General features: G+C 41.6%; 1 protein-coding gene across 2 annotated transcripts in view; it reads right to left on the bottom strand.

Annotated features, from left to right (window-relative positions):
* BAALC (BAALC binder of MAP3K1 and KLF4) overlaps window positions 1-13,510 on the bottom strand; it is an 88,885-nt gene that overhangs the window by 42,631 nt on the left and 32,744 nt on the right. Inside the window, exons 3-5 of one of the 2 annotated variants that reach the window (XM_065895595.1) lie at window positions 13,138-13,170; window positions 3,092-3,125; window positions 884-912 (exon numbers count right to left, since the gene is read on the bottom strand). The exons of the other annotated variant lie outside the window; for it this stretch is intronic. Of the exons in view, the coding sequence (XP_065751667.1) occupies window positions 884-912; window positions 3,092-3,125; window positions 13,138-13,170 (96 nt within the window). The remainder of the gene's footprint in view (window positions 1-883; window positions 913-3,091; window positions 3,126-13,137; window positions 13,171-13,510) is intronic. 2 annotated transcript variants of the gene reach the window in all.

Genomic DNA, 13,510 nt, shown 5'->3' with positions numbered 1-13,510 from the left:
ATACTCTTAGCACCAGCACTTAGAAGATACTCAGAAATAGTGTACATCTAGATATGATACTATGCATAGAAAATCCTTAAAAAGCCCCTGGAAAACTACTACAGCTCATCAATGAATTCAGTAAAGTTGCAGAATACAAAATTAATACACAAAAATCTGTTGCTATACACTAACAATGAACTATCAGAAAGAGAAATTAAGGAAACAATCCCATTCACCATCACATCAAAAAGAATAAAATACCTAGAAATAAACCTACCTAAGAAGGTAAAAGACCTGTACTCAAAAAACTATAAGACAATGATGAAAGAAATTGAAAATGACACAAACAAATGGAAAGATACACCATGTTCTTGGATTAGAAGAATTAATATTGTTAAAATAACCATACTACCCCAGGCAATCTACAGATTCAATACAATCCCTATCAAAGTACCAATAGCATTTTTAACAGAACTAGAACAAATAATTTTAAAATTTGAATGGAAACACAAAAGATGAATAGCCAAAACAATCTTGAGAAAGAACAAACCTGAAAGAATCACACTCCCAGACCTCAAACTATACTACAAAGCTACAGTAATCAAAACACTATGGTACTTAAAACTCCTAGAAGAGAACATAGGCAAAACATTCTTTGACATAAATCATACCAATGTTTTCTTAGGTCAGTCTCCCAAAGCAATAGAAATAAAAGCAAAAATAAACAAATGGGACCTAATCAAACTTATAAGCTTTTGCACAGCAAAGGAAACCAAAAACAAAAGGAAAAGACAACCTAGGACTGGGAGAAAATATTTGCAAACAATGTGACCAACAAGGGCTTAATTTCCAAAACATAAAAACAATTCATACAACTCAATAACAAAAGAACCCAAATAACCCAATCGAAAAATGGGCAGAGGGGCTTCCCTTGTGGTGCAGTGGTTAAGAATCCGTCTGCCAATGCAGGGGACACGGGTTTGACCCTTGGTCCGGGAAGATCCAACATGCCCCGGAGCAACTAAGCCCATGTGCCACAACTACTGAGCCTGCAGTCTAGAGCCCGCGAGCCACAACTACTGAGCCCATGCGCCTAGAGGCTGTGCTCCACAACAAGAGAAGCCACCACAATGAGAAGCCTGTGCACCGCAACAAAGAGTAGCCCCCGCTCACTGCAACTAGAGAAAGCCCACGGGCAGCAACAAAGACCCAATGCAGCCAAAAATAAATAAATAAATAATGGGGGAAAAAAAGAAAAGAAAAATGGGAAGAAGACCTAAATAGACATTTCTCCAAAGAAGATGGCCATCTCCAAAGATGGCCGATTGGCACATGAAAATATGCTCACCATTGGTAATTATTAGAGAAATGCAAATCAAAATTACAATGAGGTACCACCTCACGTGGGTCAGAATGGCCATCATTAAAAAGTCTACAAATAACAAATGTTGGAGAAAAGGGAAGCCTCTTACACTTTGGTGGGAATGTAAATTAGTGCATCTATGATGGAAAACAGTATGGAGGTTCCTCAAAAAATTAAAAACAGAGTTGCCAGATGATCCAGCAATCCTGGTCCTGGGCATATACCCAGACAAAACTATAATTTGAAAAGATACATTCACCCCTATGTTCATAGCAGCACTATTTACAATAGCCAAGACATGGAAACAACCTTGACAGATGAATGGCTAAAAAAGATGCAGTATGGTAAACCCCTGGAGGTCCAGTGGTTAGGGCTCCACGCTTCCACTGCAGGGGGCACGGGTTCGATCCCTGGTTAGGGACCTAAGATCCCACAAGCCACATAGTGCAGCCAGAAAAAATAAAAAGAAGATGGGGCATGCATATATATATATATATATATATATATATATATAATACACACACACACACACACAATGGAACATTAGCCATAAAAAATGAAATAATGCCATTTGCAGTAATATGGATGGACATAGAGATTATCATACTTAGTGAAGTAAGTCAGAAAGAGAAAGGCAAATACCATATGATATCACCTATATGTGGAATCTAAAATAGAACACAGATGAACATATCTATGAAACAGAAACAGACTCAAAGACATAGAGGACAAACTTGTGCTTGCCAAGGGGGAGGGGTGGTGGGGAAGGGAAGAACTGGGAGTTTGGGACTAGCAGATAGATGCAAACTAGTATGTATAGGACGGATAAACAACAAGGTCCTACTGTATAGCACAGGGAACTATATTCAATATCCTGTGACAAAAAATAATGGAAAAGACTATGAAAAATATATATATATATATATATATAACTGAATCACTTTGCTGTACAGCAGAAATTAACACAACATTGTAAATCAACTATACTCCAATAAAAATTTTTTTAAGAAGTATGGTACTGGCACAAAAACAGTCACACAGATCAATGGAACAGGATAGAGAGCCCAGAAATAAACCCACACACTTATGGTCAATTAATCTCTGACAAAGGAGGCAAGAATATACAATGGAGAAAAGACAGTCTCTTCAATAAGTGGTGCTGGGAAAACTGGACAGCTACATGTAAAAGAATGAAATTACTATAGAACGTTCCCTAACACCATATACAAAAACAGTCTCAAAATGGATTAAAGACCTAAATATAAGACCAGAAACCGTAAAACTCCTAGAGAAAAACATAGGCAGAACACTGACATAAATCATAGCAATATTTTTCTGGATCTGTCTCCTAAAGCAAAGGAAATAAAAGCAAAATAAACAAATGGGACCTTATTAACCTTAAAAGCTTTTGCAAAGCAAAGGAAATCATCAACAGAATGAAAAGACAACCTATTGAATGGGAGAAAATATTTGCAAATGATATGACCCATAAGGGGTTAATATCCAAAATATATAAACAGCTTACACAATTCAACATCAAAAAACTAAAGTCCCCAACTGAAAAATGGACAGAAGACCTGAACAGACATTTTTCCAAAGAGGAAATGCAGATGGTCAACAGGCATATGAAAAGATGGTCAACATCACTAATCGACAGGGAAATGCAAATCCAAACCACAAAGAGGTATCACTTCACACTTGTCAGAATGGCTATCACCAAAAAGAACACAAATAACAAATGTTGGCAAGGAGGTGGAGAAAAGGAAACCATCGTACACTGCTAGTGGGAATGTAAATTGGTGTAGCCACTGTAGAAAACAGTATGGAGGTTTCTCAAAAAACTAAAAATAGGACTTCCCTGGTGGCGCAGTGGTTAAGAATCCACCTGCCAATGCAGGGGACACGAGTTCAAGCCCTGGTCTGGGAATATCCCACATGCCATGGAGGAACGAACCCCGTGAGCCACAACTACTGAGCCCACGCGCCTAGAGCCCATGCTCTGCAACAAGAGAAGCCACCGCAATGAGAAGCCTGTGCACCACAACGAAGAGTAGCCCCCGCTCGTGGCAACTAGAGAAAAGCCCACATGCAGCAACAACGACCCAATGCAGCCAAAAATAAAATAAATAATTTTTTTAAGCCACCAAAAAAAATTAAAAATAAAAATATAACTACAAAATGACCCAGCAATTCCACTCCTGGGTATGTATCTGAAAAAAACAAAAACACTAATTTGAGAAAATACATGCACCCCAATGTTCATAGCTGTATTTACAACTGCCAAGATATGGAAGCAACCTAAGTGTCCATCAACAGATGAATGGATAAAGATGTGGTATATATATATACAATGCAATACTACTCAGCCACAAAAAAGAATGAAATTTTGCCATTTGCAGCAACATGAATGGACTTGGAGGGCATCATGCTAAGTGAATAAATCAGAGGAGAGATAAAGACGAATACCATATGATATCACTTATATGTGGAATCTAAAGAATACAACAAGCTAGTAAATATAACAAAAAAGAAGCAGACACAGAGATATAGAAAACAAACTAGCGGTTACCAGTGGGGAGAAGAAAGTGGGGAGAGGTAATAAATATAGGAGGTTAAGAAGTACTGTTATATATAAAATAAGCTACAAAGACATACTGTTCAATACAGGGAATATAGCTAATATTTTATAGTAACTATAAATGGAGTGTAACCTTTAAAAATTGTGAATCACTATGTTGTATACCTGGAACATATAATATTGTACATCAACTATACATCAATTAAAACCAAAAGGAAATAGTGTACATCTTGAATTCCAAACAGCACATTTTTGTTTCTGATATTAGAGTATATTTTTAAATTGATGCCATATTTTATCCTCTCAGTGTTTTCCCCTCTTAAAAGCTGTTAAGCTGATCTCACAACCTGCAGAGTTCTTAGAATTGCAGAAAGGTGCTTCCTAGCTAACTGAACAATGCAAGCAGGGAGCGGTAAACTGCTCCAATCTCCTCTCCTCCCTTCAGAGGTGAGGGATGGGTTTCCATTCCAGTTCTAGTGCCCCCCAAAATTCAGCGATTGAGATGCTCCACCATTCAACCATTTCTAAGAGAGACATTGTTTCCCACAGGTGTATTTGGGAAGGAGAAACAAACACACACAAATTTAAGGCAGGTGCACCTAATAAAATAGACCTCTAGGTAAGCACATATGGTACCTTTGGAATTGCAATACCGAGCTATTGCTTGGAGGTTAAGATGTGCTCCATGGAAACGCAGCTGACCTTCAAGAACAGAGTCCCGGCACTGGAAGGATGCACACCTGGCTCTTGGTAAAAGGCACACTGGTTTCTGTTTTCCCAGACCACGTATGAGGCAGTAATGCAGGCCAGCTGGGTCGAGAAGCCCTGGCATAAACTAAAGTATAATGCTTTATTGGGGGAAAAGGTAGTCTCTTAAGTAAATGATGCTGGGAAAACTGGATATCCACGTGCAAAAGAATGAAACTGGACCCCTGTCTTACACCACTCACAAAAATTCGAAATGGATTAAAGCCTTCAGTGTAAGACCTAAAATTGTAAAACTCCTAGAAGAAAATACAGAAGGAAAGCTCCCTGACACGCGTCTTAGTGAGGATTTTTTGCATTTGACAGCAAAAGCACAAGCAGTCAAAGCAAAAATAAAGAAGTGAGACTACATCAAGCTAAAATTCTGCACAGTGATGGAAACCATCAGCAGAGTGAAAAGGCAACCTACAGAATGAGAGAAGATATTTGCAAATCATGTATCTGACAAGGGGTTAATATCTAAAATATGTAAGGAATTCACATAACTCAATAGAAAAAACAAACAACCCAATTTGAAAACGGGCAGAAGATCTAAAGAGACATTTTTCCAAAAAAGATATACAAGTGGCCAACAGGTAAATGAAAAGGTGCTCAACGTCACTAATTATCAGGGAAATGCAAATCAAAACCACAATGAGATATCACCTCATACCTGTTAGAATGGCCAGTATTTAAGAAAAAGAGAGAAATAAGTGTTGGCGAGGATGGAGAAAAAGGGAACACATGTGCACTGTTGGTGGGACTATAAATTGGTACAGCCATTATGGAAAACAGTATGGACGTTCCTCAAAAAAATTAAAACTAGAACTTCCATATTATCTAACAATTCCACTTACGGATATATTTGAAGGAAATTAAATCACTATCTTCAAGAGATATCTGCACCCCCTGTACATTGAAGCGTTATTCACAATAGCCAAGATATGGAAACAGCCTAAATGTCCATTGGTGGATGAACGGATAAAGAAAATATAGTACGTACATATACATACATAATGGAATATTATCCAGCCATAGAAAGAAAATATTCCTACCATTTGTGACAACATGTATGAGTCTTGAGGGCATTATGCTAAAGGAAATAAGTCAGACAGAGAAAGACAAATACTGTATGATCTCATTTACATGAGGAATCTTAAAAAAACTGAACTCATAGAAACAGAGTAGATGGGTGGTTGTCATGGGTGGGCGTGGGGAGTGAATGTGGTCAAACTTCCAGTTTTAAGATGAATAAGTTCTGGGGATTTAATGTACTGACACATCTTAATGACTATAGTTAACAATACTGGATTATATACTTGAGAGTTGCTAACAGAGCAGACCATAAACGTTCTCACCACAAAAAAAAAAGGTAACTATACGACGTGATGGATGTGTTAACTTGCCTTATTGTGGTAATCACTTTGCAATATTCATATATCAAATCATCATGTTGTACACCTTAAACTTACATGCTATATGTAAAGTTTATGTTATATGTCACTTATATCTCAATAAAGCTGGAAAAAAATAAAGTATGCTTCATTAGTACCATGGAGGTTAAACCCTTAGTTCAAAAGTACCCTTCGGATGTGGATTTTTTCACAAATGCATTAGAAAGGATTAGTATACTTACTATAGTTAAACTTACTGCATTTATTAGTATACTTACTCTATTAGTACAATGAGTTGAATTGTGTCCCCCCCCAAAATTCATATATTCAAGTCCTAATCCCCAGGACCTCAGAATGTGACCTTATTTGGAGGTTGTTGTAGATGTAATTAGTTAACTTAGTTAAGATGAGGTAATTGTCCTAATCCATGATAACTGATGTCCTTATAAAAAGGAGAAATTTGGATACAAACACACATAGGGAGAAACCATATAAAGGCAGAAGTGAAGCTGATGCTTCTACAAGCCAAGGAACCCTAAAGATTGCCAGCAAACTACCAGGAGCTGAGAGGCATGGAACAGGTTCCCCCTCACAGCCCATAGAAGGAACCACCCTGCCGACACCGTGATCTTGGACTTCTAGCCCCCAGAGTAGGGAGAGAATACATTCCTGTTGTTTTAAGCCATCCCATCTGTGGTACGTGGTTGCAGCAGCCCTAGAAAACTAACACACTTAGTATCAAAGAGAAAGGACTAGCAGAAATCAGAGCTGGTGACAGGTGACTGGATCCTTTCTCGAATGGCCCTGCTTGGGGGAGGAAAGATACACGGTATCAACAGACTCCAGTTTACAAACTCCCCAGATCACTCACTGAGGTGTCTTTGGTCACAAGTTTCATCATTTAACTTTGAGGCCCGGGACAGAGCCCCACGTGTTACTCTCAAGCACCAGTGTCTTTTTTTTTTTTCCCCCTAGGAAGGAATTAAGCTCACACAGGAACAAGGAAAGGTTATAAACTTCAGATTTTGATAAATTAAGTGTACATGTTACAACTTTAGGATAACCAGTAGAATAGAAAAGAGATTGCGAAAATTCCAAACTAGAATGGGGGAAAACATCAGAAAGGAGAAAAACAACAACAATCCAGAAGCTGAAAACAGAGGGAAAAAAATAGAAGAGTTGGGAGAAGATAATTTGAAGAATTTCCTTGGTCCATTTCTCAGCAGAAGTAGGAGGCCCTATGCTCCCCTGAGAGGAAGGGGCCAGTGATGGGAACGGGGTTCTGCAGGGCGGTGAAGGTTTGGAGGGTCAATGAAAGGAATGAGAGACGAGGCCAATCTAGATTGAGTCAAATGGTCGACTTGCAGTAATCAGGGCCTGGCTGAGGATTAAAATCACGGTTTTGCAGGACAGCCAATTAGCTATAAAAGACCAAATCAGGCAGAAAGTTGCTTGGTGAGTACAGAACAGAGCACAAAGAATGAGAAGCTTCTGAAGCTATTCCAGCCAGGCTTTGGAGTGGTGAAGCCCAGGACAGGAAGATTGCTCTACTCTCTGTCATGACACTTGTGCCCTCCCTTTACAGAGGGCTGGATAAAAAACTGAGACATTCTTATGACACAGATCCTGCTTTGATCAGACTCCAAAGGTAGCCCTACGTCAGGCAAGTTATAAATCAACAAAGTAAATGACAGCCCTCTGTGCTCTAGTCCAGATAGGTCTCCCGAGCCTGCCCCCACCATGGCCTTCTGTTGTCTGCAGTCGAATAGTCACCAATACTCTTTGGATGAGTCACCGCTTCTGGTTGCCCCTCTCATCTACGTTAAGTTGATTCTCCTTGGCTTCAAGTTCAGAGGTGACTTCTTACTGTGTTTTTGTCCATCAACCCCACATATACTTACATTTTGAAGCCTCTGGGCCTGTTTGAGAGGAGCAAAGGGTAGCAGAAGGCAGCATGGACTGGAGGACATACAGACTGAATTCCACAGTCACCAGCTGTGTGACTAAACCTCTGTGAGCCAGCATTTTCTCACTTGTAAATTAGGGCTTGAATGTTGACAGGTTAAATGAGATACTTTATAAAGCACCTACTTTACTGTCTGACACACAAAAGACACTCAATGAATGGCAGATCTCAAGGTTTCGAGCACAACTCTGACTGGGGACATGGTGTGGCAGGCAGAAATAATGCCACTCCACACACAACACAAATGTCTGCTCCTAACCCCCAGAACCTGTGACTGTATTAGGTTACATGGCAAAGAGGAATTAAGGTTGCAGATGTAATTAAGGTTGCTAATTCCAATTAAGGTTGCTATTTTAAGCTGACTTTAAAATAGATTATCCTGGATTATCCAGTGTAATCACAAGAGTCCTTAAAAGTAGAAGAGGGAGGCAGAAGAATAAGACTCAAAGGGTGACCTGGCTACAAAAGGAAGGCGTGGAGAGATGCGATTTCGCTCGTTGGCTTTGTGGAGGAAGAGGCCATAAACCAAGAAGTGTGAGCAGCCTCTAGAAGCCAGACAGAGCAAGGAAATGAATTCTCCCCTAGAGCATCCAGAAAGGAAAGCAGCCCCGCTGACACCTTAGCCCAGTGAGACCGCATCAGGCTTCAAGCCTACAGACTGGAAGGTAATAAATCGTGTTGGTTAAGCCACTACATTTGTGGTAATTTGTTACAACAGCAACAGGAAACTAATATACCTGGCATCATGGAAGTTTTCCCCTCCTGCTTTCAGGGACCACACATTGGAATTCGGTTAGTACCTAACAGTGCTCTGCAAACTTAGGTATTCCAACGACACAACCATGACTTCTATGCCTGGGACCAACTTGAGTAATTATACACCTCGGTTAGTGGGGCAGTATGCAGCAGGGGTGAGGGGGCTTGGTAGGTGCAGTACTCACCCCAAGCTCTGTGTTGGAAAAGTACTGACCACTGCTAGTGATTCTGTGGCAGCTGTACTGAAGCCTAAATGGTCCACCTACTGCAGGGACCTCCTGACACCTGGGGCAGGGTGGCTCTCCCACTGGTCCCTATTTTCTAGTTTACTTCTCTCCGGACCCTGTAGTGAGTCACGAGGAAGGACAGAAGATCTTGAAGGATGCTGAAGTTGGAAGCCTCTTCCTTGAACTGCTACTGTGGTGAGGTTGACGCCCTGCATCTAAAATATCTTGGAAGCAGACCCTGTGCCAGCCAGGCCTGGATTCTGCCAAGATTTTTTGGAGGTTAGCATTCAAACCCCCGTTCCAGAGGCCGTATCTTCCCCGTGACCAAGCGCATGAGCCCTGGTGCAGGCAGCCTGGAAGACCCGGATTCAGGTTCCCATGCAGTCAGCTCCCTAAGGACCGACGACGACTAGTAACAACGAGCCACTGGCACTTCTGGGTTCTGAACACTGTGCGGTTTCTTCCTCTGCCTTGGGCTCCACTGTCTTCCGTTCTCCATCTTGGAACTGTGTTCCTCCCACTAGCCCACTCTGTCCTACCTTTGCCCTTATCTCTTAGCTATAAATCTGCTCCTTTCTCTCGCTTGTTCTTCACAGCTCCCCAATTCCGCATCCCCCTCTCTTATCATTCTCTCCTGGGCTGCCAGGATTCCCAGGACCTGGCCTGGGCCTCGCGTTCTCTCTGGCCAAGAGCAACAACTCAGGGCTCCAGCAGTGGGTACAGCCACCCCTCCTTGATCAGGAACTGGGAATTCTAAGTCCTCATTACACATGCCTAAGCCCTGAGACCCTAAGGCCACCATGACCCTCGACTACCCCCATCCACCTCAGTACCATTTCCAGCACATCAGCCCATAACTGATGCTCACAGAGTTGTAATGACTCCACAGTGACTGGCTCAAATCCATTTTGGAACAAGAGAGAGCTTAACTGAATGCACTCTGCCAGGAACTAGCTGTCTGCCTTTAGAGAAGCCATCTCCACTCACAGCTGGAAAATGAGGAGGTTGGACCAGACCTAGGGAATGTCTGAGGCGCCTGTTCTGCTAAAAGTCTGTGACTCTTGGTAGAGCTCATTGTGCTTCTGTCCAGCACAGTGACCCTGTAATTGGTAGTTTTATTTGTGAAGAAAAATTACCCAAAAGCTGGAAGAGATGATAAATGTCATCTCTGCTAGGAACACTTCCTAACAAGCTCACCTAAAGGTCTTCAGGCTCCATGGACCCTGAGAGTCTAATACCGTGGTTCTTAACCAAGATGACGTTACCCGCTAAAGACATCTGGAGACGTTTTCGTTGTCAACTGGGGGGCAGCTACTGGCATCTAGTGGGTAGAGGTCAGGGATGCTGCTAAACGTCCTACAATACACCGGACAGCCTCCCACAAGAAAGAATTTTCCAGGCCCCAAATGTCAATAGTGTTGAGGTTGAGAAACCCTGCTCTAGAGTATGCAACTTTGTTCGCACATTTGGTCATGACCCAAATATTTTATAATTCTGGGAACTGATAATGTGTTTCTTTTCACTTGCTAGAGAGGATAACCCCAAAGACAATGTTTTTTTTTCTTTTTTGCCCCATAGGATATAACGAGTTTTATATTTAATTTAGTAACTTTATTTCAGCTTCCTTCTTTCCACCGCCTATTAAAAAGAAAAAAAGTGTCTCATATTTTTTTCTGAACTATATTTTGTTTTTAAATTAAACTTTTTATTTGTGTAGATTCACATACAGTTGTAAGAAATAATGCAGAGAGCTCTGTGTGTCCTTTACCAGTTTCACACAGAACTATATACAGGATCCCACCCAGGGTGCTGACATGGGTACAATCCATCCATCTTACTCAGATTTCCCCAGCTGTTCTTGTATTCATTTGTGCATCTGTATTTAGTCTCATCCAGTTTCACACATATGTAGGTTCATGTAGCCATCACCACAGTCAAGGTACAGAACAGTTTCATCACCACAATGATCCCTGTTGCCCTTTTAATAACCACACCCGCATATTCTCTTTTGACCTGGCTTTATCATCCTGCTGTGACCCTTATTAATGAGTTAAAGAGTGACACCTGCTCACTATTTGTATGAGAATTAAGGTTTTAACATTTTGAGAAATACACTTTGACATATTCCTTTGCCAGTACAAAATCACCCTACTAAGTAGCAGCTCCAGGCTGAGCTCTGATGACAGTGGTAGACCAGATGGTTCCTAATTTCTCCACCATTGAGTATACTAATGAAAACCATCACTCTATGTGCCAGGAACACAGAATGACCATAAGAAAGCTACTTCTCTTCTCTGTGATTCAGTTTCTTCTTCTGAAAAATGGGAACAATAATAGCTCCTATTTCAAAAAGTTCATGGAGAATTCAACAAGTTAATACATACAAAGCGCTTGGAAAGCACATAATAAATTCTCAATAAATTTCAGTTACGGTATGTTCTCTCATTTAATACCCACAACTACCCTACTAGGTAAGTGCTCTTATTATCCCAGGACAACAGATAAGAAAACCAGGGCTCAGAAAGTTCAAGTAACTTTCCCAGAGTCTTAATCTAGTAAGAGACAAAGTCAGGATTAGAACTCTGGACTCCGTGACTCCAAGTATCACCTTTGCCCTACTCACTTTGTGGGAATATTAGGCAGCTGTATGCAGAGTAAAAACCAGAAACTCAGGTTCCAGAGGGACACAGGTTGTTGAGGAGGTGGGGAATTTTGCATGGGATAGGTGGCTACCAAAAGAAACTGAAATTCTCAGATCCAAATATCCCCACCATCTTATTTCTGGAGTTTGAGGACTATCCATCTGAACAACAGAAACCCAAAGGAAAACCTTTGTAAAATGAGTAAAAGAACATTTTGTCTAAACTTTCTTCCCACACAAGGCTTGGAAACACATGGGGAAAAGAAACCAGTACTCATCAGCTCAAACTCATTCAAGCCTAGCAAAGGGACAGTAGTCAGTAGAAAGGGAGGACAGGGTCCCAGAGCCTCCATCCTCAAAAAGCAAAAGTTTTTGATCCACAATTCTTCCTTTGAAATACTGATTTACACTGAGGCATAATGAAAAACTTCCTGGATCATGACTTAAGCAAGATAAAACCCCAGCCAACTGGTAGCCTAGGAACTGAAAGCCCACAGTCGGAAAAGACTGGAAGGAAACCAGTCATATGCAGAGACTGAACCATCCTCACCAGCCCCTCCCATCTCAACTTCTTTGGAGCTGAGACAGCACAGGGCAGAGGTTCCCAATGCTGGGTCACAGGGATGAGACCCCCAGTGTGCTGCACGATGAGAAAAGTGAGGAACCGAAGAGGGTAAAGCAGTCTGCCACATTCTGACCAGCTCTGTCCTGTATAATTGCATGAAGTGGGGAAGCCTCCTTCAGCAGTGGTTCCCATATTTTTTAAATGATCTGAAAAAATTGGGGGAATCATGGCCAGACTGCTAGCTGCCATCTAATGTTAATCCTTTGCTTTTGCCTTAGTAACAGAACCTTGGTTTTTAGCTTGGCATGTTGCCACTCAGCTAAAAGACTTTTCCCAGCTTCCCTTGCAGCTAGATGTGGCCATGTGACTAAGTTCTGGCCAATAAGATATAAGTGATATAGGATACTACCAGGAAGTTTCCTTAAAGGAAGGAGGCAGGTCCTTCTCCTTTCTCTTCCCCTATCTTTTTTTTTTTTTTTTGCAGTACGCGGGCCTCTCACCTCTATGGCCTCTCCTGCCGCGGAGCACAGGCTCCAGAGGTGCAGGCCCAGTGGCCATGGCTCACGGGCCCAGCCGCTCCGCGGCATGTGGGATCCTCCCGGACTGGGGCACAAACCTGTGTCCCCTGCATCGGCAGGCGGACTCCCAACCACTGCGCCACCAGGGAAGCCTCTCTTCCCCTATCTTGATATCTGGAATGTGAATGTTATGCCTGGACCGTAAGTTTAAAGGCCACCTGGACATGGCGAGGCAGTAAGCTCATGGCAGAGCAGTGAGCTAGAGGAAGCCTGGGTTCCTGAGGACTTAAGAGCTGCCATACTGGCCCTGGAGGGAAATAAACATTCATCTTGTTTAAATCACTACTTTTCACGTTTCTTCTTCACAATTAAACCTAAGCCTAATTGATGCAGGAAACAAAACAGGGCTTTGGACTTTTTACTTTGCTAAATAAAGCTTGAAAGAATCAAACTACTATATACCATCACACTAAGAAATATCAGAATAAAGAACTGTCTTTTAAATTGACTAATTTTTTCATTCACTCAATAAACAGTGAACATTTACTCTGTGGCAGACACTGTACTAGGGGCTAAGGATACAGCAGTGACCGTATGAAGAAGACATGGCCCCTACCCTTGTAGGGCTAACACTTCAGTGACACTGTGAAAATCTCACTAAACTGGCTCTGTTTCTCGTTTTGCTGCAAGCCAATGATAACTTGGTCAGGACTGATACTGGTCCATACGCCATATTTGGGAACCACTGCCCAGGTGGGTTATGGTAAAGTCTGCAA

The sequence above is a fragment of the Phocoena phocoena genome, chromosome 17 (genome assembly GCF_963924675.1).
Source record: "Phocoena phocoena chromosome 17, mPhoPho1.1, whole genome shotgun sequence".
In the NCBI taxonomy this organism is placed as follows: Eukaryota; Metazoa; Chordata; class Mammalia; order Artiodactyla; family Phocoenidae; genus Phocoena; species Phocoena phocoena.
This window is presented reverse-complemented; position numbering and strand designations above follow the sequence as displayed.